Raw genomic sequence first — 25,513 nt, 5'->3', positions numbered from 1 at the left:
AATGAGGCTTTAAGTACACCTAAGTGAGCCTACGACAGTTTAATGCTGCGATTAACCAAGTAATCTATGTTTGAGGACGTAATCTGCAAAAGGTAATTCATGCCTCATAAGGACATAAGACTTACTGTACTCTACCTTCGGGTATCTACTTGCGGGACTCTAACCTTTGGATCTTAGCTTATTCTAACAGATGCAGTTCATCCGACAAAGACAAGTCCTCAGTTTTCTAATATTGGGAATTATTTACATTATTTAATAGTATTTTATGCAACAGTTGTATAACAGGGTTCAAAAAAGGTGAGTGGCGTGAGTTACGATGTGAGCTTAGCGAACATCGTAAGAAAAATACGCCACGAGCTTTTTTTTACTTACTTATACAACGTTGCATACAATACTTTTTCTTCGACTGGATACTTATAAATTACAATACAAAATTAGAGAAATAGTAAACTTTAAACGTTTCATACTTTAGTAAAAAGTATGGCAAACGCAAAGAGAAGGTAAACAACAATAAACAAGTGACAAATATGAAAATGACAAAATTTGTCTAAGTTAAATTTTGTTTTTGATTCACGTTTACTTGCCTGTGACGATGTTAAAAATACGCGTTACTTATGTTGGCAGCGTTGGCAGGCTATGGATTATGATCGGAAAGTTTTTATTCTGTATAAAAACCATATAAAATATATAACTGGCTGCACCTTAGCCTGTCCGAACGTACGAATTAAGAAAAAAAAGTAAGTGGTTGCAGTTTGCAGTATCGTTTTAGCAACATGACGATACAGTGCTGTTATGGGGAATAGGCAATATAGACTTTTCCAGAATCTTTTTATGTATGCTGTTATATTACTGTTCGTGATTAAGTAAATCACAGATTACAGTATAGGAGTAGAAAAAGTTCTTTATTCATATCAGTTTGTACCTCATACAGTACATTCGTAGATTATTCTTACCAAATGAGATTATGGTGTGGCTTCGACCTTGTGCTAATTGCAACCAATGCTTAGATTTTAATAAAAAATTAACATGGTTCACTAATAATGGAATAAACTCTTCAGCAGATTGTCCTTTGGAATGTCATGTTATAACAGCATTATTAATTTATTAAGAGATTAACAGAAATTGTAACATATCCAGATTTCTGCAAAATGAATATTCTTGAAAATTATAGTTTCACCATTTCGGTTTTTCTACGAGTTTTCAACGGTAGTGCGTTCACGGTTTAAGAGCAATTCGGCGAAACGGATAAAAGTGGCAGGCGTCACGTGAAACGTTATTAGCTGAGGATGATTGCTTAAAATTGATTTTTCGATCCCAAATTAAATAATTTGATAAATTATGCAGCGTAAATATATATATTTCATAATTTATCTATTGTTTTTTCTCCGGCAGTCTATAACATGGTTAACTATTAAAAAGGGTTACTGCAAAAATAGTGGTCCAAAAAGGATAACATTTCATTGGTGCATACCATAACCTACGGATTGATTCCAAAATTAAAAATATATTATTATTATTATTATGCAGTTTGTTTACCTGTATTCTGAGCATGATACAGGCTTTCCTCGGTGCCTTTGAATTGAAATCACCGCAGAGTCTCACGCTGTCAACAAACACCTCTTCTTTGCCGTGGAAGCGAGAGACAACATACTGACTCTTCTCACCGTCAAAGTAACTGTTAAAAAAGTAACATATAATTTTTTATCTCGTACACATGTACGCACTTTCACGCTATTTAATATTCGCAAGACGCTGAAAATGATGGATTAGTCAGGCACTATTTAATTGGCTTACTAATTGGAGTTAAAATTTGCGGTGGTAATTTACAAGTTATATCGCTTAACAACTGTCGACAATAAATATAAAAATCGGTCAAGTGCGAGTGCGAGCGACTCGCGCATGAAGGTTTCCGCGCCTCCGTACAATGTTTTAAAAACAAATAGTTCAGTAATAATTTTTGTAAAAAAAATCTAATACAAGCTTTTTTGCTGGCGGTACTTTTTGCCCCTGGTTATCAAAGTAGGTAGTCGTCAAGACGAATCAAATGAGACCAAAATCGATGCGGTCGTGTCGTTTTATTACAGAGTTCCTATGGCCAACATCTAACTTCATCATCAGATCAGCTCATAATAATTGGATTTATACATGCATGCAAAATTTCAGCTCAATTTGTTGAAGATATACAGTTCAAATTTAAGTTGAAATGTTAATTTCACCCGAACAAACATAACTAGTTACATTACATTACAAGTTAATAGAAACATATCACCAAAATGTAAGCACGAGAACAATTTTAAATTCTCATCCTCTTTGGCTGTCGCCCTGTCGGAGGCTGAATAGCGCTTTAGACTCTTGCCATGCGCCGCGGCAGAAAAAAAATAGCTTTCAGCTTGGTTCATTCGCGGGAAATTCAGCGGACTTCGTATGGTGTAATTAAATAATAAGAAGCTCGACTAGTGTGAATAAATTTTAAACTGTATTATAAACCTTGTAAATAGTGTAAAATACTTAGTATGATTTTTTTAGTGTAAAAAACAATAGGTAAACATAGTGATTAATACGGTGTGGATTTGGCGAGCGCTTTATCAAAGTTGGCTTCATTGAGGTTTGTGGCTCATAAATTTCTGTATTAATTTTGCACAAAAACGAATAAACCAGATAATCTGCAGACAGTCACTGTATTATATTATCGAAGCTTTTTATAAAACCTCATTAAAATCGCAAACTTAAAGGTAATATTCAAACGATAAAGGTACCCGTTGCTAGGCGACTCGATCGCCTTAGCAGCGCTTAGCGGCTAATAACGGCTAGCAACCAAAAACGCTAAAAAAAAAAACACGTTTCTTGTATGACGACCCCTTTAATTTGTAACTTTACTTTATTTTTAGTAGTTGTTGTTACAGCGGCCACAGTAATACATAATCTGTGAAAATTTAAAGTGTCTAACTTTTACGGCTTAATAGATAGAACCCTGTGACAGATGGACATACGGACAGACAGACAGACAGCGGAGTCTCAGTAATAGGGTCCCGTTGGTCAAATATTAGACTTGCTGAAATGTAAATATGGTAAAAAGTCAATTGAAGCTGTCACAAATATTATTCGTTGTTAATCCCTTATAGGTGAACAATACAAAAGTATCTAATACCTTTAATCGAGCAATTCTAGTATATGTATAATCAGAATCTCGGAAACGAGTCCAACGATTTCGATAAAATTTGGTATGTGGAGATTTTGACAGGAGGGGATGACAAATCGATCTAGCTTGGTCTTTTCTCTTGGAAAATGCTTATTATCGAGTTTTAGCCCGAGCAAAGCTTGGTCGCCCAGGTACTGATTCATTATGTGGTAGCGTATTTAAGTTCGCGGGGCCTGGAAAAGGATTAAATGTACTATTAGTCGGGACAATTTACCAGTAGTTCTTCGGGCACTCTTGCGCCGACAGCCGGCAGGCCGTCGTCGTCGATGTACCGTGCCAGATCCGGCTTGCTGTCCCGGCAGAAGTAAGACGTGGCGTGCTTCAGTTCGATGAAATCAGACTTGTATACTGTGCCGGCGCCGAAGCCCCGCTCGTACGCCGACTTGTTGATTATCATCGCGTCTTCCATGTCGTAACCCTGTACATAGTTGAGTTTTTAGGGTTCTGTACCACAAGAGGACCAAATAGACCTTATATGATCATTTCGTTGTCCGTTTGAGTCAGTCAGTCGAGAATATTATGGCAGAAACGAGTTAAGGTATCATGTAAAAATTAATATGATATACTCAGGGCTTTTTGGGTAAAAAAATAAGTAGGTGCAGCGAGGTAAGGTATTTAGTTAAGTATAACTAGCTTCGCCCCCGTGTAAGGAGAAAAGTAAGCTAGTTCGTTAACCCTTCGGAATTTCGTAAAATCTCTTTTTACCGCACCATTCACCACTAAGTAGTATAGTTTACCAAATTTCTAGTGTCCAGCTTCAGTAGTTTAGACGGTGAATGGTCTACCAGTCAGCCATTTTTTTTTGTATATCCATATAGCACTTGCGCAGACGGAAGAATTTGCGTAGCTACAGGCGTACAACTTTAATGAAAACCAGAGGAGGACGTCTTTACGCGCTTCACTGTCCCACGGTGATCTTTCACCGGCGAGGCGAGACGAGACGAGGCGAGACGAGGCGAGACGAGAATTTAAATTTGCATGGCGGCACCCCCGGCGGCTCGCGGCGGGCGCGCGAGAATGCATACAAATTTCAATTCTCGACTCGCCTCGCCGGTGGAAAATCACCATTAGACCATTTAATCTATTTTCAACTTAATTATACGCCTATAATGTACACCTATCTCGTCGGTCGTGGCACAACACTTTCCAGATGAGCTCAGTGGAAAGAAAACCCTCTTATCAAGAAATTTTGACCTCTTTTTAGACGTGGACGGACTCCTCAGATGTCGTGGTCGTATATCAAATACGACTTGGAGCTATGACATGAAATACCCAATTCTACTCCCAAAAATTTGCGAATTCACAAATGAAATTATAAAGGAGACCCATGAACGGAATTATCACGTAGGAGCGTCACATACATCGAACTTCATCAGACAAAAATACTTGATTCCATAAGGAAAACCCCAGATGCAAAAAGTGATCCAGAAGTGCCCACAATGCATCAAACATGGAGGAGGACCGTATAGACTACCGGCTACACCAGCATTACCACCAGAGAGGGTAAATTATAATAGCCCCTTTACTTATACGGAACACAACAATTTCTAACAATACAAAACTATGCAATCATTTTTAAACAACATAAAAAGTACCTACAGAGAAAATTTCAAAGCAGGCAATAGACAGTCTCACTTGAGAGCAATATCTGCCTGGCAACCTAAACCTTAAAAATAGTAATGAATTAATCAGATTGAAGGTATTACCGTGTAAGATATAACAGCAACTATGGCATTAGTGCCGCACGGATAGTCGTCCAGGCCGATGTTGTCGTAGTGTGTGGGCCTGAACAGCGGAGTGCCGGGAGTCTGCAGCCGGTACAGTTTCGTCTCGGCGTTCGTCATCCACGTGTGAATCGGCGTGCCCATGGTCTGCTTGCCCATCTGACACTGATACATGTTACTGTGGGACAAAATGACTAGTAAAATACATATCAAAGCAAAAAAAATCGGCCAAACGCGAGTCGTACTCGCGCACCGAGGGCATCGTACACATTTGTAGGTATTTATGAATATCCAGTCCAAATTTCATAGTTCTAGGTCAACGGAAAATATCCTCTTAATTTTGATTCCTTTGAGAGTATCGAAATATTAGATACGTTTTTGCGGCATAAACGACCGTATCTTTTTTTACGTTAACTTAGAAATTTGATGTTTCACAGCTTCAAGGGACTATAGACTTAAGTATATTATGGTTTTCATTTCAACTTCGGATTTTTCACGACTGCACACGCCTCCGTCTTCTATAAAGCACCTCATATAAAAAAACCTAAAAACAAGTAAATAAAAGCAAAGCAAGGACCTTGTCTCTTTGGCCAAGACTAACCATCCCAAAAAAAACCCAGCGATGAGTCGGCTAGTAGGTGAATATCATCATCATCATCATCATCATGTCAGCCGAAAGACGTCCACTGCTGGACATAGGCCTCCCCCAAGGCTCTCCACTCAGACCGGTCTTGTGCTTTCCGCATCCACCGCGATCCCGCGATCTTAACCAAGTCGTCGCTCCATCTTGTTGGAGGCCTACCGACAGCTCGTCTCCCGGTCCGCGGAGTAGGTGAATATAGCAGTCATCAAACACGGGTGTTGAATCTGTTAGGTATAGTGATGTAAGCTTACCGGGGTGATTGATTGCAATCTGGCATCGGCACCAACTGAGCTAGGTTGCTCATGAACGCCGATTTCGATAGTTCCAAATGCGTAGTCTTGCCTGCATTAAACGAAATAAAATGAAATATGCATTTGGGTACCTATTCAAAAACCACACATCTTAGTACAGTGGAATATTCTGATATACCTACGGCCAATTTATAGGCAAGCGTGCTCCAGTTTAGAACACAATAAATCTTCACTTACACAGGCGTAATGTGGTGGAGGGTGGTGGTGTGTGTTGGTAGGAAGAGGCTAGGCTAAGTCCGAAGGAAGAAGCGTCCGAATTGAGAAACTTTGACGGCGCGCACGTAGGATTTGGAGTTTCTATATTTGCTCCCTATATGACGCTAGGAGTCGCTACAGTGATAAAACGCAAACCTATTTTGGAAATAAAGAATTATTATTTTATTACCTTTGTATATCTCTTGCTGAGTGACAGCGATGTCCAAATACAACTGTTCCATGGTCCCGATGAGTTCCAACTGGCCAGTCGAGAGATTGATGACCGGCCGCATCATGCGCGCTTCCGTCGTGAACAGAAACACGCCCGGGTATTGGCCACAGATCTGAAATTATATTAACTTTCCAGTACTTGGATACATAAAATGTAAAGAACTGGCCTTAAATTGCGCAAGACTGGCAGTCGCGGAATTAAGAAACGAAACCTTTGCCCAACTATAATAAAAAAGCACTTCATACAGCACAAACGGTCAAGGACTTTTTCAAAGGAAAAGTCATTACGATTTAGAAATGGTTCTATGGTGGCTTATGAATTAAAGGCTTTGACTGTACCATACGCATCTCCTTTGTCATACCAATATTGCTCTAAGGGAAAATTTTGTGTCCTACGAGTATAAGCCGATATTTTTTATAATTGTCGATATAGGTGTCAAAGCTGAAGATTTCCGATTGAAAGTTAGATTACAATTTAAATAAGTGGTCTACTTTAAAATACACTATTACCTGTTGTTTAGGTATGACGACGATTTCAGTGCTAATGGGCACTTCTTCGCCTTTAATCTTCAATGATCTGAGGTAAGCAGTGGACTTCTGCACCGTGTCTTCGTCAAAGTAGCCGACCAGGCGCCCGTCTATGAAGACCGGGTATAGGTATTCGTCAACGGTGATCGGCATGCGAGTCACCGCGCTTATAGGCGCCATTCCTGAAAAACGCAGTCAATTTATTAAATTGCTCATTAAACATGCACGGCACATAAAAAAACTTGCCATGTTGTGGGTTATTGGCCGCGTGGACGCTAATAGATAATGCGGATGACTTTGCTTAGGTACACTGTGCAACAGGTACGAGGAGCAAAATCTACTGTGTGTTTTCACTATCTTGTACACAAAGTCTAAAATATACTCAAAGGCAGAAAATTTGGTCCAGTCTACATACAAAATTACCTATTACCGCATACCGCATGCATAAATTAACGTCTAGGAGTAGATCCACAATCTATCGTATCATATCTCCGTCACCGTAGTACTGACAACTATTATGATCGTCAGTTTGAAGACATAAATGCACGGAAAATGCTGGTGAGTATAAATATCAACCAAAAATTGTTTTGACTTACCACATCTTACTAGTACATAGGGCAGTTGTTCCACCTGCTTAAGGTCAGGATTTTGCGTCACCTATAAAAATAAACATAAAAACTATTATATATAATTAAGATAAATGCCGGATACAAGAACTTAAAAGGTAGAGTTCAGAAATTGGTAGTCCTTATATTGCAAACGAAATAGTGCTCAAAAATATTCACATAAAACCTTTTAATGTAAAGAAACAAGCACAATATTTCTCGCACTGTCTTAATGAGGCCTTAATTAAGCAGAAGGGTTTTTTTTTCAAGAAATGGGAATACTTACAATTAGGTCCCATTGCCACCAAGTCAAATCTGTTGATTGAATCCTACGTATTCCGCATCACAATGGGAAACAAGTTGTTACGGCGCCACAAAACTGTTTAGCGTAAAACACTCACAGTCACCGGACTGCAACGGGTCTGGAGCGGGTCGGATAGGGAGTACAGCGGGCCTGTTTACGAATCACCATGGAGCCGACGCACGACCCGCCCCGCACACGCCGCCGGTGTGATGTTGTTCATATACACCCACGTAAATAGGGCCACTTACTGCCGTCTTGTGTGTTTTCCGCTTTAGCATGTTTCACGTTGTTACCTGAGCGGACATGGTGAGGTGGTTGAGCAGGCCGCAGGGCGCGCCGTCCGGCGTGTGCACAGGGCAGACGAAGCCCCACGCGTCCGGCAGCAGCTGCCGCGCCTCCGTCGTCCGCATCTCCATAAAGAACGAGCCTCGATGGATCGCTCTGCACACGCGAAGCGGAAACTTATGGTCAATAACGCAATTTTCTCAAGAAAGTATGTAATACGTCATCGTGTAACTAACAATAGATGATAAGTTATTTACAAACAAAAATGGATTTTTCTCAAGAATTACTATAAAAGTTAACATTATTTTTCACATATCAGTAGAGGAAGTACATAGTTTATGGTCAGCGAAAAATTAAAAAGTAAAATAAGATTACAGGTTCGTTAGCTCGACCAAAATGTCGCATACATATAATAGTACATTGCTGCCGAGGCCGGGAAAAAGCAATTCGTGGATGAGTAGAGTTGAGTTAATTTAAGGGACTAGCAAGCTCTTCGGTTTAACAATATTATATACTAGTTTACCCGCGGCTTCGCACGCGTAAACTATTCGATCTGGTAGTTACAATTGAAATTCCGGGATTTAACAAGATTCCCGTGGGAAATCCCAAAATTTATACCGTAATCTTCATTGAGGTGCTGTGTTAAGAACAACTATCCCGTGGGAATATTAGAATAAAAGTAGCCTAAGTTATTTCAGACATCCAGCTATCTACATACCAAATTTTACGACTCTAAGTCCAGCGGTTGTTATTTCTAGATTTTATTCTTATCCCGTGGGAATATCGGGATAAAAAGTAGCCTCTATCTACATACCAAATTTCATGACTCTAAGCCCAGCGGTTGTTATTTCCAGATTTTATTCCTATCCCGAGAGAATAACGCAATAAAACGTAGCCTATGTGTTATTCCAGATGTACAGCTATCTTCGTACCAAATTTCATCCAAATCCGTCCAGCCATTTTGGCGTGAAGAAGTAACAAACATACATACACACACACAAACTTTCGCATTTATAATTATAATATAACTAGCGTTTACCCGCGGCTTCGCACGCGTAAATCTTTAGTTACAGCAGTTGAATTGAAATTCCGGGATTATATTAAATTTTCGTGGGAATTCCCTAAAATTACATCGTGGTTTTCATTGACGTTATATTATAACAACTATTTCAAATTTCATGACTCTAAACCTCGCGGTTGTTATTTCGAGATTTTATACCTATCCCGTGGGAATATCGGGATAAAAAGTAGCCTATGTGTTATTCCAAATGTCCAGCTATATACGTACCAAATTGCATGAATCTATGCCCAGCGGTTATTATTTCGAGATTTTATCCCTATCCCGTGGCAATATAAGGTTAAGAAGTAGCATGTGTTATTTCAGATGTCCAGTTATCTACATTCCAAATTTCATGACTCTAAGCCGTTGTTATTTCAAGATTTTATCCCTACCCCGTGAGAATATCGGGATTTAAAGTATCCTATGTTTTAATCCAGGTTATAAATTAACTTTTCTCAAACATGCTCGGAAATGTATGCGTTAATGTCACGAAATGGAGACATGAAGTTTCTCATTTATGGCTCCCTACCACCTCCCTACATAACTTCTTGGCCTAGGCCATGAAGTATGTATGCAAATCCATTATTGTCCGCTGCTCTAACTTTTTAAATTTGCTTACTAACATTAAACTGAAAGGAAAAAATAAATTACGAACAGCCAACCACCACTACTCTATAAGCATTTGCGATACTGCGATGCGATACGATGCGATGCGAAGCGATGCAATGCGATGCGATGCGAAGCGATGCGAATGCGAAGCGATGCGATGCGATGCGAAGCGATGCGATGCGAAGCGATGCGATGCGATGCGATGCGTAGCGATGCGATGCGAAGCGATGCGATGCGATGCGAAGCGAAGCGAAGCGATGCGATGGATGGATGGATGGATGGATGGATGGATGGATGAAATATTTCCTCACATTGTTTGAGAAAAGCACTATACAAGCCTCGGCCAGAACAGGGATTGCTGGACTCGTTTTGTCTACCCGAACTCGTCCATCAATCCCTTACTTCATGGCCTCTGCAGTAATGTACTATTTTGCCAAGTTTCATCCAAATCCGTCCAGCCGTTCCAGCGTGAAGAAGTAACAAACATACTCACTCGCTCACTCACAAACTTTCACGTTTATAATTATTAGTAGGATAAGTAGGATTAGTAGGATAGTCAGTCAACTGCTTATAGATCTAGTGAATAATGTTTTTTTATCGTATCAAGATTCCTAAATACGATCTTTTCCGACAAAATACATTATTCATTACTTCTGTACAAAAACCGTGATAATAAAAAATCACAAAAGGTTTACGAACACTGTTTCTTATGCATATCTACAAATCTGCAACTGGAGTGCCGAAAACGCCCATGAGCGTCTAATTTAGCTTTCCCTGGATGCCGCTCACGCCGATGGACGTCTGTTCTGCAGAAGCGTCAACATCGCAGCAAAGTACGTAATCTGGCGCGCGGCAATGAATGGGTTAAAGAGCTTTACAGACTGCAATGCAGGATAATGAATAGATTTATTTTTCCCTGAATGTCAACACTGGCATAGATAATAGATCGCTCGTTTTTGCTCGAAATTCGAACTTGTGATTTTATTTTTTTTTTTTTATTTGACTGGATGGCAAACGAGCAAGTGGGTCTCCTGATGGTAAGAGATCACCATCGCCCATAAACATCTGCAACATTATTATTTTGCTTAATATACAAAATTTACACACCCAATATCATATTTTCTCAAGTTTTTCGCGATTCCTAAGGCCAAAGAATCGAATTGCTTTAAAATTCCAGCGAAATAATGCGTTGTTTGGGAGAAACGTGTCAAAATGGTGTTGTAGAGTGCCATCCTGCTCTGTCTCGTTTTTTTCCGTTCTGGCGGTTGACTTTTATATTATAGATATAAAACTCGTACTCAGCTAGCAATTGCCTACTTCCATGCGACGACAATAACTACTATTAAATGTAAAAAAAAACAGTTTAAAATTAAGGCGCAAGACTTTATACACCAAATAAAAATATACTTTGAATTATTAATTTCAAAGTATTTATTTATTATGTGACGATAGAGGAACGAGGGTCAAAAATTTATCAAAATTGATGTGACGCTATTTACGGTTGGCCCTAAGATGGTCCCTGAAATAAAATAAAAAGAGTCTATGATACTGTTCTAGATCATGTAACTCACTTGAAATGCGACATGTATCTCATCCTGTTGATGTTTTCTGCGACGATGGTGAGGCCTTTGTACTGCGGCAGCGACACGTGGTTGGACGGCGCGTTGCCTGTCGCCAGGAACGTCTCCATCCTCTGCTCAAGAGTGCCGGCCGCTCGGAGCAGCATTTGTAATTCTCTCTGAAGATAAATAAGTACATCAAATGTTACGGATTACTCGCAGTAGTTCCTTTCTGTTCATATTTTTTTCCATGTTTATTTGCTGGTCTCGAATACTATACATATATTAATAAAAATACTGAATATTTTTTATATTTCATAGAGTAAAATTTTAAAAATAAATTCTTATTTTCCCACCCTATACAAATAATTCCCATTTTTGTACTGCTACTCGTAAATAACTACTGTGAATAATCTAGTGTCACCAAGCATTGTGCCCTAATGGTTATTAATATTAACGTCTCTCACCAGTTGATGTCTTGGTGGCTAGAATATGTTATTGATCAAAATGTAATTTTTAACTTTAAATTTTTTAGACCCAGTAGGATTTGTGTGGGATATTATTGCTGTGCTGGGGTGACTGTACACGTTTTCAGAATTATTCTTTACAAGCGATTTTCAATTACTTACCAAGTTCATATTGAGCTGTTTGCTCTGTTGCGCTTTCTTGATAATGTTGTACTTAACGGAAATGAGCAGCGCTTCGAGCCGCTCCTTCAACACTTGAAGGTATAGATGGCCGCCCAACTGTAACTCTTGTACCATCACCGCGTCGGCACCTTCCACCTGGAAACCAGAGATAACCGTTAAACCACCCTAGGCACGAGGAGCATACTTAATTTATATTTTACGGCCCAAATATATATACACGGACCAAACCGCGCGATGTCGCCAAATTGCATAAGCCAGCTAAGGTTTTTATTGTGGCTAAAAAATGTAAAAGCATGTAGAAATCTAAAGCCGAGTTCGAGTTAAGACTTGCAAGAAAAGTCCTACTACTACATTGCGAGGCCGTAAAGCCTACAAGTTTGTAGTGGTAAATCGAGCGCCGCAATGTAATGCAACTTGCACGATTTTTCTTGCAAGTCTAAACTTGGTTTAATGTACACACCGACCAACCTTGCACTTATTCTGGACAACGTCATACAGCTTATGCGTCATGTAGACGAGCGCGTTGAACTTGTCCATGGGCTCCTTCAGGTGTATGAGGAGACAGCGCCGAAGGAGGAAGTCCGCGGCCTCGTCATCGCTCCTCCAGGGCGGCAGGGCCGTCAGCCGCTCCCTGAACATGCGTCCGAGGTACAAGCGGCATTCCTCCCGCGTATGCAACCCCTCCTCGTGAAGTTCGCGAAGCATGTTTTGAATGCAACTGTGAAACAGTAAAGCTTGGTACAGCCCGCGATACAGAATTATAGCGTTGACCGATATATGTATTCTGCGCATGTGACAGTCGCGCCGTCAACCAGCGTTTGCGCTTGGAACGCGTAGCCTACTACCCCGCGCGTCATTCAGTTCCCCTCTAGTTATGCCTTATTTTGTACTTTTGTGCAGCCGCAAGCTGTACCTAAGTCTAAGTAATGACAGTGAAACAAGTTCCAGAAATTAATGAAGTGAAGCTAGAAACACACTGACGGCGGAGGCGGTGCCGATTGTAAATTGCAATATTCGAGCTAACGTGAAAGAGGGCACACAGAATACGCGCCACGCTTATTTCCCGCGCGGTAATTTTAAATGATTACCGTCGCCCATAGACATCCGCAGTACCATCACTGCAGATGCGTTGCCGGGCTTTGCGAGAAATGGTACACTTGCTTTTGAAGGTAACCATATCGTAGTGAGTTGGAAAAACCTCGGCCGCCAAACTGTTCCATAAATGACATTAAATCATAGACATGCAGCATTACTTACTTAACATAATACAAGTCTTGTTTCTTCCCGTGAATCAGTGCCTTGTAGATGGCGAGATCAGTCCAGTCCACTAAACATTTTATGATCAGGATCAATGGTGCATAGTACATCACTTTTTGGTAAGAGAACATCAACTTGCAGGTACCATTTTGTAGGAAATGGAGGACATTGTTCTGAAAATACAATTTTAATAAATACACGTCTTTGAATTCCGAAACTTTTGTAGTCAATATTTTCTTTGCACTTGTAATGATTAGACAAAAAAGAAACAAAATTATATATAAGAGGTTAATAGTTCAGTATACTTACGGTTGCAGTTTGATCGAATTTGACGCAACGAACCATCACACCATAGTCCGAGAAAAGGTTTCCCCTCATTTTCCAACCTGAGCGCTTTATGGCCACAGGGTAATTTCTCCTTGTAACAAGAAGCATGCGTGCGAGTCGCTCGTGCCCCTGTACAGAATTAAGACAGTTAGAGAAAACGTAGCATAGGTATAATAGTAGGTAAATAATTAATACAAAATCATAATCGAAATCCAAGCCATTAGGTACTCCCAAGTTTTATTCATCATCATCATCCCAGCCTATATACGTCCCACTGCTGGGCACAGGCCTTCTCTCAGAACAAGAGGGCAAGTTTTATTACAAGATCATAATAACCAAGGTGGTAAATTATTGTAGACGACTTTTAACTAATTCATTGAATTTATTTGTTTTTAATGCTACTAAAAGTTGATTGATGTTTATTAATCATTCATATTCTTATTAAATCAATGATTCGCCATACAGCTTGAAGTGTGGTTGTTGTGGCTTCGTGTAGAAGTGTTTCAAGGAGCCCTGGCGGCTGTGGAGCTGGTTGGCCTGCCCAGCGTGGTTTACTGTCGGTGGCGCTGGGACGTCGAGCACGAGGCGGCGTCCTAGAGTGGCCCACAGTGGCCTGCAGCCAGGTTTGGCAGCTTCGGAGCCGAGGTATAGGAGTTACCTTTATTTAGATTATACAGATAGTTAAGTAATCACAAATCACTGGCCAATTGCATTCACGACCCTTAGTTTTCATAAGGAAGTAGGATTTAAATTATACACAGTGTTTGTATGGTTGATGGGAGCGGGATAATTGTGAGTATCCTTACAAATAAACATCTTGTTGCACCAAAACCTTGGTTTAATTCCTCACCTGCAGCGACCCGCTACCCTGTGTAGAAATTTCATTACAAATTGTAATGAAATTGAAATTTGTAATGAAATTTCTACACAGGGTAGCGGGTCGCTGCAGGTGAGGAATTAAACCAAGGTTTTGGTGCAACAAGATGTTTATTTGTAAGGATACTCACAATTATCCCGCTCCCATCAACCATACAAACACTGTGTATAATTTAAATCCTACTTCCTTATGAAAACTAAGGGTCGTGAATGCAATTGGCCAGTGATTTGTGATTACTTAACTATCTGTATAATCTAAATAAAAGGTAACTCCTATACCTCGGCTCCGAAGCTGCCAAACCTGGCTGCAGGCCACTGTGGGCCACTCTAGGACGCCGCCTCGTGCTCGACGTCCCAGCGCCACCGACAGTAAACCACGCTGGGCAGGCCAACCAGCTCCACAGCCGCCAGGGCTCCTTGAAACACTTCTACACGAAGCCACAACAACCACACTTCAGCCCGTTCAATTTAAATAATTCGTTTAATTTAAATATAGCATATAAAGGACAAGCAATCTGTGAAACTGACATGACAAAATTTTTAGGCTTAAATGTAGATAATAAGTTAGCATGGAATAATCAAATTGAAATCGTATGTAAGAAACTAAATAAATATTCATATGCATTGTATAATCTCAGGAAAGTAGTAAATGTTTCAACAGTTTTAACTGCGTTTCATGCCTATGTAACATCGACATTAAGGTACGGCATTATATTTTGGGGAAACGCTACGGGGCGGGCCATGGCTTTCAAAGCGCAAAAAAAAATGTATCAGGTCATTGTGTGGTTTGCGGAAAACCGATTCATGCAAATCATACTTTAAAAATCTCAAAATATTAACACTGCCATGTCTGTACATATATACGAAATCTGTGTATTTGTGAGAACTAATATGGATTTATTCATGAATTATAATAGTGTACGCCTTCGACACAAACTTTGCATCATGAAGTCTAAAATAGCTTTACTTAAGAAGAGCGTGCTTGGAATGGCCCCCAAAATATATAACAAACTAGCTTTTACCCGCGGCTTCGCACGCGTAAACTATTCGGTCTGGTAGTTGCAATTGAAATTTTCGGGATTTTACAAAATTCCCCTGCAAATTTCCAAAATTTATATCGTGGTCTTCATTGAGGTTGTGTTGTGAATAACTGTACAAAATTCAAGACTTCAAGACCCAGTGCTAAAATTTCAAAATTTTTCCCTATCCAAATTCAAATTCATATCATTTATTCAGTAAATAGGCCGCAATGGGCACTTTTACACGTATTTTTTTTAAATACCAGCACTTTCGGAAAGACCATCATTGCCAAGAAGAATGCGCCGCAAGGAGCTTGGCAGAAAGTCATTTTTTCAAAATAAAATAAGTACAAATAAAATACTTAAAAACTACAGGAAGTATACAATTAAAGAAAAAATTTCAAAATAATAATAACAATAATACACGGATGTATGGGGTCCCTTAGTTACAAAACTATCCCGTGGAAATATCGGGATAAAAGTAGCGTATGTGTTATTCCAGACGTCCGGCTACCTACATACCAAATTTCATGCCTCTAAGCCCACCGGTTGTTATTTCGAGATTTTATCCCTAGTTATCCTGTGGGAATATCGGGTCAAAAAGTCACTTAAGTGTTATTCCAGATGTCCAGTTACCTACATACCAAATTTCATGACTCTAAGCCCAGCGGTTATTATTTCGAGATTTTATCCCTATCCCGTGGGAATATCGGAATAAATAGTAGCCTATGTGTTATTCCAGAGGTCCAGCTACCTACATACCAAATTTCATGGCTCTAAGCCCAGTGGTTGTTATTTCGAGATTTTATCCCTAGTTATCCCGTAGTAATATCGGGTCAAAAAGTCACTTAAGTGTTATTCCAGATGTCCAGTTACCTACATACCAAATTTCATGACTTTAAGCCCAGCGGTTATTATTTCGAGTTTTTATCCCTATCCCGTGGGAATATCGAATAAAGAGTAGCCTATGTGTTATTTCAGAGGTTCAGCTACCTACACACTAAATTTCATGGCTCTAAGCCCAGCGGTTTGTTATTTCAAGATTTTATCCCTAGGTATCCGTGGGAATATCGATTCAAAAAGTTGCCTATGTGTTATTTCAGACATCCAACTACCTACATACCAAATTTCATGACTCTAACCCAGCGGTTGTTATTTCGAGATTTATCCCTATCCCCGTGGGAATATCGGAATAAAGAGTAGCCTATGTGTTATTTCAGAGGTTCAGCTACCTACACACTAAATTTCATGGCTCTAAGCCCAGCGGTTGTTATTTCAAGATTTTATCCCTAGGTATCCCGTGGGAATATCGATTCAAAAAGTTGCCTATGTGTTATTTCAGACATCCAACTACCTACATACCAAATTTCATGACTCTAAACCCAGCGGTTGTTATTTCGAGATTTTATCCCTATCCCGTGGGAATATCGGAATTAAAAGTAGCCTATGTGTTATTCCAGAGGTCCAGCTACCTACATACTAAATTTCATGGCTCAAAGCCCAGCGGTTGTTATTTCGAGATTTTATCCCTAGTTATCCCGTAGTAATATCGGGTCAAAAAGTCACTTAAGTGTTATTCCAGATGTCCAGTTACCTACATACCAAATTTCATGACTTTAAGCCCAGCGGTTATTATTTCGAGTTTTTATCCCTATCCCGTGGGAATATCGGAATAAAGAGTAGCCTATGTGTTATTTCAGAGGTTCAGCTACCTACACACTAAATTTCATGGCTCTAAGCCCAGCGGTTGTTATTTCAAGATTTTATCCCTAGGTATCCCGTGGGAATATCGATTCAAAAAGTTGCCTATGTGTTATTTCAGACATCCAACTACCTACATACCAAATTTCATGACTCTAAACCCAGCGGTTGTTATTTCGAGATTTTATCCCTATCCCGTGGGAATATCGGAATAAAGAGTAGCCTATGTGTTATTTCAGAGGTTCAGCTACCTACACACTAAATTTCATGGCTCTAAGCCCAGCGGTTGTTATTTCAAGATTTTATCCCTAGGTATCCCGTGGGAATATCGATTCAAAAAGTTGCCTATGTGTTATTTCAGACATCCAACTACCTACATACCAAATTTCATGACTCTAAACCCAGCGGTTGTTATTTCGAGATTTTATCCCTATCCCGTGGGAATATCGGAATTAAAAGTAGCCTATGTGTTATTCCAGAGGTCCAGCTACCTACATATTAAATTTCATGGCTCAAAGCCCAGCGGTTGTTATTTCAAGATTTTATCCCCTAGGTATCCCGTGGGAATATCGTGTCAAAAAGTCACCTATGTTTTATTCCAGACGTCCAACTACCTACATACCAAATTTCATGACTCTAAACCTAGCGGTTGTTATTTCGAGATTTTATCCCTATCCCGTGGGAATATCGGGAAAAAAAGTATCCTATGTTTTAATCCAGGTTATAAACTAACTTTCCGCCAAATTTCATCCAAATCCGTCCAGCCGTTTAAGCGTGAAAAAGTAACAAACATACTCACTCACTCACTCACTCACTCACTCACAAACTTTCACATTTATAATATTAGTAGGATTACCGAGGGCTATGCATGACATTGACAACATATACGAATTTAAGAAAAAACTAAATATTTTTTTGGCCGAAAATGCGTACTACTCCATCAGGGAATACGGTATTTGACTACTTTGTATATGTTTTATAAATTAAAACTACACAATGCCTGTTATCAAATAGAAAAACAATTTTTAAGCTACCTTTACAAATAACAAAGTTATAAAGGTTTGAAATTCTAGATTAGACAGAGAAAGACATACTGGCATGTGACGTCACACGCCAGTACCGCCATACTTGCTGCATAGAGAAAAGCGTTTGAGAAAGAGACAGGTATATAGATTTTTCAAAAAATCACTATAATTCCAATTTTCAACCGATTTAAATTTTCTCTTCGCTAAACACTATCTGTATATCTATATTCTCATAATAATATTAAGATATGGCAAAATCAGGAGTTGTCAAATACCGTATTTTTAGAATATACTTAAATAGATATATATATATATATATATAGATTTTGTTTTTAATATGTAATAATTATAAAAAATAGTAAATAGGTTTAATATAAGGCAATATTTGTATGCCCTGGGGCACCACATAGTGAGACTCAAAAAACATAATTTAAGACCAATTAAATGTTACCTATGTTGGACAAATGAATAAATGATTATGATTATGATTATGATTATGATTATTATGATTATGATTAATTGCAAATATACACATTATTTTTTTGTTTTCTCTTTACTAAATGAAATGTTTATAATCTAATCACATAAATAAATATTACATTTTATGGAACCATAAGTATAAAAACACGTAAATTTATATTTTTTTGACATTATGAAAAAAAAAACATTACCTTTGTAAAGTTGCAAAGGTAATTGACATGTTTATTATTGTTATAGGTTGAAAGCATAGTTTAACTATGTATCTATTATTATACACAAATCACTATCCTTATTTACAAACTAGCAATCATAACTATCTAAAGCGTTCCCGAAATGACGATATCTCATCATATGTTTTTATAATGTTTTATTTGTAAACTCACTGATGCTTGCCCATTTAAAAAAATACATAAAAGATAAGTTAGAACTGGTTAAAACTGATAAGTTCAAAGATTAGAACTGGTCTGCAGTACTAAAACAATGATTAAAAATAGTACTTGGAATTTTTAACCTTGGTCTTGTTGATGAAAGTTATAAATTTATTGCAATTTCATTTCATAAAGTCTCGTCGTCGTCGTCTCGACGTTTCGGCAACATTACAGTGGCAGTGGCAGTCTACTCGTGACCACGGCCACTGTAATGTTGCCGAAACGTCGAGGTAAATATTACTCATGTGTGTTAGAGTGATAAGTCCTGTGCGTGGTATTTTGACTAATAGTTAACTTACACAAAAAAACATTAAAGGACTCAGGAAGCTATAGATCTTACCTTGATAATAAAATAGCCTCCCCATTCATCTGCATGTTCATTGTGCTTGATAAGTTCTTCTGGAGAGAGGTCAGCCAGGTGGCAGTTCTTAGACTAAAAAATAATAAATATATTTATTATTACACTCAATACATACTCATAACAATTTATATTATGTATGACACTGTTGTTACATAAATTACGATAATTACAACAATACAAATATGCAATATCTATTATGAATTAAGAATCCAGCCACATATTATTTATTATATTATAGATTACAACTGCAGATGTAGAAAGATCATTCAGTGGGTTAAAATGGATATTTACAGCAAGATATTTTTTTTATTCCACTGGCTGGCAAACAAGCAAGTGGGTCTCCTGATAGTAAGAGATCACCACCGCCCATAAACAAAAAAGGTTCAAAAAGATATTAATAATAAAAAGTACTAGTATAGTTTACAATTCGCAGTGAGGTAATTATTCATTAAGCATAATATGATGTTTTGCCAGAATAACCTATCTATTAATGTCTACTCTTTAGCAAATCTTTCGTGCCCTGAAATTCCCAAGCTATGTTTATCACAAGACAAATTGGATAACATTTAACAATAGCCAGGCAATTTATTTAATAATACGAAGGCAATGCAAAAATGTAAACAGCATTCGCTAAGCAAGTACAAGGAAATCTTTAACAGTGATGAACATTACATCCGGAAATGGGTTTGAAACAGCATCAATCCTTGAATACAAATTATACTTATTATATTATGCAGAACCATTCATCTCATATAATGGTATAAAGTAAAGATCTATTTTTATATTTAACTGATCAGTCAAATATGTGGTCTACCACCCTAGTTGTTAATCGTTTGCATGTCATAAAACAATAATGCCAAAAGACTTGTATGTCAACTTGAAAGTTGAACTTTAGCAACATATTCATTTGACTTGTTTAAAAATTGATAGACCACTTCTTAGGCTGATGGTACCATGTTGTAAAAACCTTCTAATCAAAAATTGCACATTGCACTGAAGCTTGTGATCACAATGATCATAAACTGTATATTCAGTTTTAGTGATTTTTTCTAAATAGCAGAGCCATGCAAGTTAAAAACCTAAAAATTGCAGATAGCAATTACATTAAGAATTCCAGGATCTCTGATAATATATCTATGCTACATTTATCCCAATATTCTCACAGGATTGGGATTTACACAGGTAAAATCTGAAAATCTTTAGTACTAAGTTATGAAATTTTCCATTAATGTTTTTATGCAACATAAATAAAGACCACATGGTCATTTTTGGGATTCCCCATACGAATTTAGAAAATTTCGTGTAAATACAACATAAGAAGCTAAAGTAAAGGTAGGCCAGTCTAAAAGATATAACCAGTTATTAGATTTTTCGATGCAATATGTTGGGATACCAAGTAGAAAACGTAATATGGATGTGACCAGCATACCCAAGTTTTGTTTTATTGTAAGGTAGTGATGTGTGTTATCTATCACATAAAATGTGGTTTATCAATACTTCAAGAGGTTGTATAATGTATCATTATTATCTTCATGTTACTGGCCACTTATTGTGCAAAACAAGAAAACAAACTAATATTATAAATTGTGATAATGTAATAGAATCAGAAACTTATTCAACAATATAAGTTGTGGAACAGTGGGCCATATCTATAATAATATAATATTTGAGGTTATTCACCCCATGTTGCACCAGGAAATCCAATTACTAGATTATAACACATTGCCACATCTGAAACACATCCCCCTATTTGATTGTAGGATGAGGTACATTAATACAGTTTATATAGAAGACTACAACATTCACTGGGCAACCTAATAATAACATTCACTCAATGACACTGTTACCAGTATTAATTTTAAACAATATTATCTAGCATTCTACATGGTTGCCAAGCTTTTAGCATTTTGCACTGTTTAAGACCTATAACCTTCTAACGCCCAGAGTCCTATAAAGGACTTATTGTAATTTGAACTTCAAACTCTATCATAAATGACATAAGGTTTGATGTTCATACATCAAAAATTTGACTTGGGCATTAGGAGGATAAAATTGTTTTGTACCAGTGACTTGCTAGATATTAATAAACCATAACATATTTACTTAACAGTTCTGCTCCCACATTATTGTTAGGCATTCTGTGTGGTGTTTTGCATGATAATGTACCTATGTATGTCATGTGTAATGCAGATGAAGATGTTACGCACATGGCACACTATCGCAGCAAGGCAAAATGTGTTTAATTGATATGATATGGACCTCTGCAAAGTAATACCTAAATCAATCAATTGTTACAAACAAATATGTTAGTACTTATGTGAGTAAATAAAGATGAACAAATGAGTAATTTACCTTAACCATCACAGGTAACTGTCCCAGAGATCTGTCTGTGGTAATTTCCTTTCCATCAATTTTCAATGTTATCCGAACCTTGAATTCTCCTTTGTAGGTGGCTGCCCTTTGTCTACATTCTGTTGGGAGAACTTTTTGGTTCTTGACACCAACTACGTCCATAGGTACCAGAGGTTTAGCAAAGGCAGCTTCATCTATGGTAATTTTGATGCGCTGCCCATTCGGCAACTCAAATTCAACAGGGATTATATCGGCAATGGCTGCCTTAATGCCGTCTGTTGCCATGAAATTGAATGAGTCTATGTGTGGGGCGCCGAGACATTGTAAGTGCTGTAAAAAAAATCATAAGTAATGACAATGAACTTAGAGCTGCTATGTTGTTATAAATCCACATGGAGGTTAACTTACCGGGTTAGCGATTTGTGGTGGTTTTCGATAATCGGGGTGGCTTGTATACGCCAAAGACGGATTTTGCTTTAATTTCTTGGAATTCATAGTCACCTCACACCTTGCATGTGGACAAATTTACTAAAATAACTACCCGAGCAGTGATAAAATAACCACTACGCAGTGTGCACGCACGTGTGGTGCAAATCGAACTGTCAGTTGAACTGTCAGTCAGATTAACTCACTGTCTGTCACTAACTTGTCACTAACAAACCTCTCCTCTAACCTACCTCTAGAGATTCGCGCTGTCATCTTTCATCCACCATCACCTCTCATATATCGTTTTCTAGAATTTTTTTACCGTACAACGGCAAAACAACAACTACTAGACACTGGCAAAATTGTCCTCCAATGGACGGAGCCATATTTTTTTAAAGAAACAACAACCTACCTCTAACAAACAGCAGCAGGGCTACTACGAAACTCTAAACTCAAAGTTCGTGTCGTACCGTTTCTCTCGCTCTCGAATTAAATAGTATAAGTGTCAAAGGGACCGCACGACACGAACTTCGAGTTTCGAGTTTTGTAGTAGCCGAGCCGACAGTTGACTGACTGACAGAGACAAGTCCGTTTTTTTTGTTTATGGCTTGGTAACGAGTTTTTTAACTAACGAGCCAAGTTACTAGTATGTTAAAAGTTCTTTGTCCGAAGAAGCAAATACTGTGAGCACTTACACCATATTTTGCCCACAGAATTTATGATGAATTTGCAGTGATACAAGGCATTCTTAAATTGTATTTTATAGACTGAATGATGTTTTTTTTCCTTCCAACTATGATTTAATTTCATCATCTCTCGTCTTCTTTTTTATGTCTATATGAAGTTGTGGGAACCAAACGATATAGTTTTACACTAAAAAAAATATCAGTGTATTGGGCAACATTTTTTTTACAATATGTAGCTTGTATCCCGCAAAATAGCATAGTTCCCGCTGAATATCGTTAAACGAGTTCTTGGCTGACGAATTCGTGGGAAAAAAGCTAGCCGAAAATATAAGTCTTTCATTACTTATTCTCAATTTCGTGTGAATTTCGAAAATTCCTTCTTTATGAGCCTTAAGGAATACGTCTGCAAAAATTCAAGTCTTTAGAACCAGGGCAGGGGCCTAGGCTATCCGTTATCTGACAGTCAGTTACGTGACTAACTATAATGCGTTAAACTTTCATGATTGTCACTCGTAACTATTACTATAACTCTACTTCTACTACTGCTACTACTGGAGTCTACTCGTGATCACGGTCACAAACACGGTGCAATGTAGCTGAAACGTTGAGGTAATTATTACTCGTTTTTTATTAGCGTGATAAAGTCCCCGGATGTGATAGTACTTACGAGTAGTTATGAATTACGTTACTCTTACAAACTTACAGGTAAATTCTATTACGCCTTTACATTTGAAGATTGAAAATCCGGTCAAGAGCGCGGCGGACAGGGTTCCGTAGCCATTACGAAAAATTAAGTAATATTTTTCTAAGGATTTCGTATTTTGTACGGAATATTCCATGTTTAGGTATATTTTATACTTATTTACTCTTAAACTACTAACAATTTTCAAGAAAACTTAACCGTTATAGTTTTCGTTGTAAGTTTGATATACGAGGAGGTACTTGAGGTATTCCATCTTAGGCCTCTAGGTTGGCAACGTATCTGCAATACCCCTGGTGTTGCAGATGTTTATGGGCGGTGGTGATCTCTTACCATCAGGAGACCCACTTGCTCGTTTTCCTTCCAGTCGTATAAAAAAAAAACTTAAGTACTACCATCCTGATTTTTTTTTTAAATTTTCCACCCACCGGTTTAGATTTTAGAACCCCCTAAACGAACACACACAAACCATCACCATCACCACACTACACTGACGCGTTTCGAACTCAACCAGAGCTCATCTTCAGAGCAACACAACCGTAGGTACACCACGCTACCAGATGTTAGTCAGTCCGATCAGTCTAACATCTGGTAGCATGGTGTACGGTTGTGTTGCTCTGAAGATGAGCTCTAGTTGAGTTCGAAACGCTTCAGTGTAGTGTGGTGGTAGTGATAGATGGGTTTGTGTGATTTGTATGTGTTATAATACGGAAATAAACCTTTTACATAAAGCTAGGCTTTATTCAATTAGAAATTATACATGACACAGCTTGACAGTTTGACATAGTTCATAGTGGTAATAATATAAAGTACATAGAGTTCAGCGATGTGCATAAGGACTCTTTGAATCAGCAAAGAGTCGATATTATATCATTCTCCGCGGCTCTGAGAAGATTCCTCCACAGTTACCAGAACAGCACACGCTCATGCTGTAATCCTTGAGATAGTGCGGCGGTTTCCGAGCCCTGGCAGGTCTCCTCAACGTTTCTGGCTCTGGCAGTGGAGCCACTTCAGACTGTTTCTGTTCAACATCTTGAGGAGGTGTAAAGCTGTCTTTTCCAGACACAGATTGGTGCTCGGGGCTGATATCTTGGGTAATTATTGGGGATTCTCGCGTATTAGAATCAGGTTCTGTTTCTTGGGCAATAATTTCTCCCTGACCTCCAATCGGGGCTAGGTGCCTATTTGACACGGTTGTTTCACGGCCATCAGGGAGCCGAATATATGAATAATCTGCGTTTGCTTCTAGCAGATCCACTTCTTCCACTAGGGGCTGATATTTGCTGGCTCGGTCACAGCGGCGTAGAAGAACCTGCCCTGTTCCAGTCAACCATGTAGGCATCGAGGTTCCGTTAGGAGAGCGTCTGCTGTGCCGGAACATCCTCTCGTGTGGTGAACAATTAATTGCCGTACACAGCAGTGAGCGTATGGAATGTAGAGCGAATGGAAGGACTTTCTCCCACTCTTCCTTCGGCAAATTGTGGGTCCGTAGAGCCAATTGAACTGTTTTCCATAGTGTTGAATTTAATTTTTCCACCTGGCCATTCCCTTGGGGGTTGTAGGCGGTAGTGCGGCTCGTAGCGATACCTCGTGAGTGAAGAAATTCTTTAACTTCTGAGGACATAAACGACGATCCCCGGTCGGAGTGTATATACGCCGGCATACCAAATATCATGAAAAGCGAATTCAGATGCATAGTTACAGTCCTCGCACTTACATCAGTACATGGAAAGGCGAATGGAAAACGTGAATATTCGTCGATGACAGTAAGTATGAACCGATTCTTGGTATTTGTTGGGACCGGGCCCTTAAAATCTATACTAAGACGCTCAAAAGGTGAAGTGGCCTTTATAAGCTCAGGGAGCGGGTCTTGATTTCTGAAAAAGTTTGGCTTTATCTCTGCGCAAGTTCGGCAATTGCTTGTCATGGCCCTTATCTCTTCGATCGTATAAACCAGATTTTTAGTTTTGAG

The 25,513-nt window shown here is 38.6% G+C and overlaps 1 protein-coding gene across 1 annotated transcript in view; it reads right to left on the bottom strand.

Annotated features, from left to right (window-relative positions):
* The window catches only part of Polr1B (RNA polymerase I subunit Rpl135), a 31,431-nt gene extending 9,067 nt beyond the window's left edge, over positions 1–22,364 (bottom strand). The window contains exons 1-14 of the mRNA XM_074087077.1: positions 22,138–22,364; positions 21,730–22,059; positions 19,357–19,449; positions 13,470–13,616; positions 13,161–13,333; positions 12,372–12,621; positions 11,883–12,038; positions 11,266–11,432; positions 8,034–8,181; positions 7,428–7,488; positions 6,814–7,013; positions 6,263–6,416; positions 5,818–5,908; positions 4,906–5,101 (exon numbers count right to left, since the gene is read on the bottom strand). Of these exons, the coding sequence (XP_073943178.1) occupies positions 4,906–5,101; positions 5,818–5,908; positions 6,263–6,416; positions 6,814–7,013; positions 7,428–7,488; positions 8,034–8,181; positions 11,266–11,432; positions 11,883–12,038; positions 12,372–12,621; positions 13,161–13,333; positions 13,470–13,616; positions 19,357–19,449; positions 21,730–22,059; positions 22,138–22,224 (2,253 nt within the window). The 5' untranslated portion in view covers positions 22,225–22,364. The remainder of the gene's footprint in view (positions 1–4,905; positions 5,102–5,817; positions 5,909–6,262; positions 6,417–6,813; positions 7,014–7,427; positions 7,489–8,033; positions 8,182–11,265; positions 11,433–11,882; positions 12,039–12,371; positions 12,622–13,160; positions 13,334–13,469; positions 13,617–19,356; positions 19,450–21,729; positions 22,060–22,137) is intronic.
* Between the last annotated feature and the right edge of the window lie 3,149 nt (positions 22,365–25,513).

The sequence above is a fragment of the Choristoneura fumiferana genome, chromosome Z (assembly GCF_025370935.1).
Source record: "Choristoneura fumiferana chromosome Z, NRCan_CFum_1, whole genome shotgun sequence".
Taxonomy (NCBI): Eukaryota; Metazoa; Arthropoda; class Insecta; order Lepidoptera; family Tortricidae; genus Choristoneura; species Choristoneura fumiferana.
Note: the sequence above shows the minus strand (reverse complement) of the source record. Positions and strands in the feature narration are given on the sequence as shown.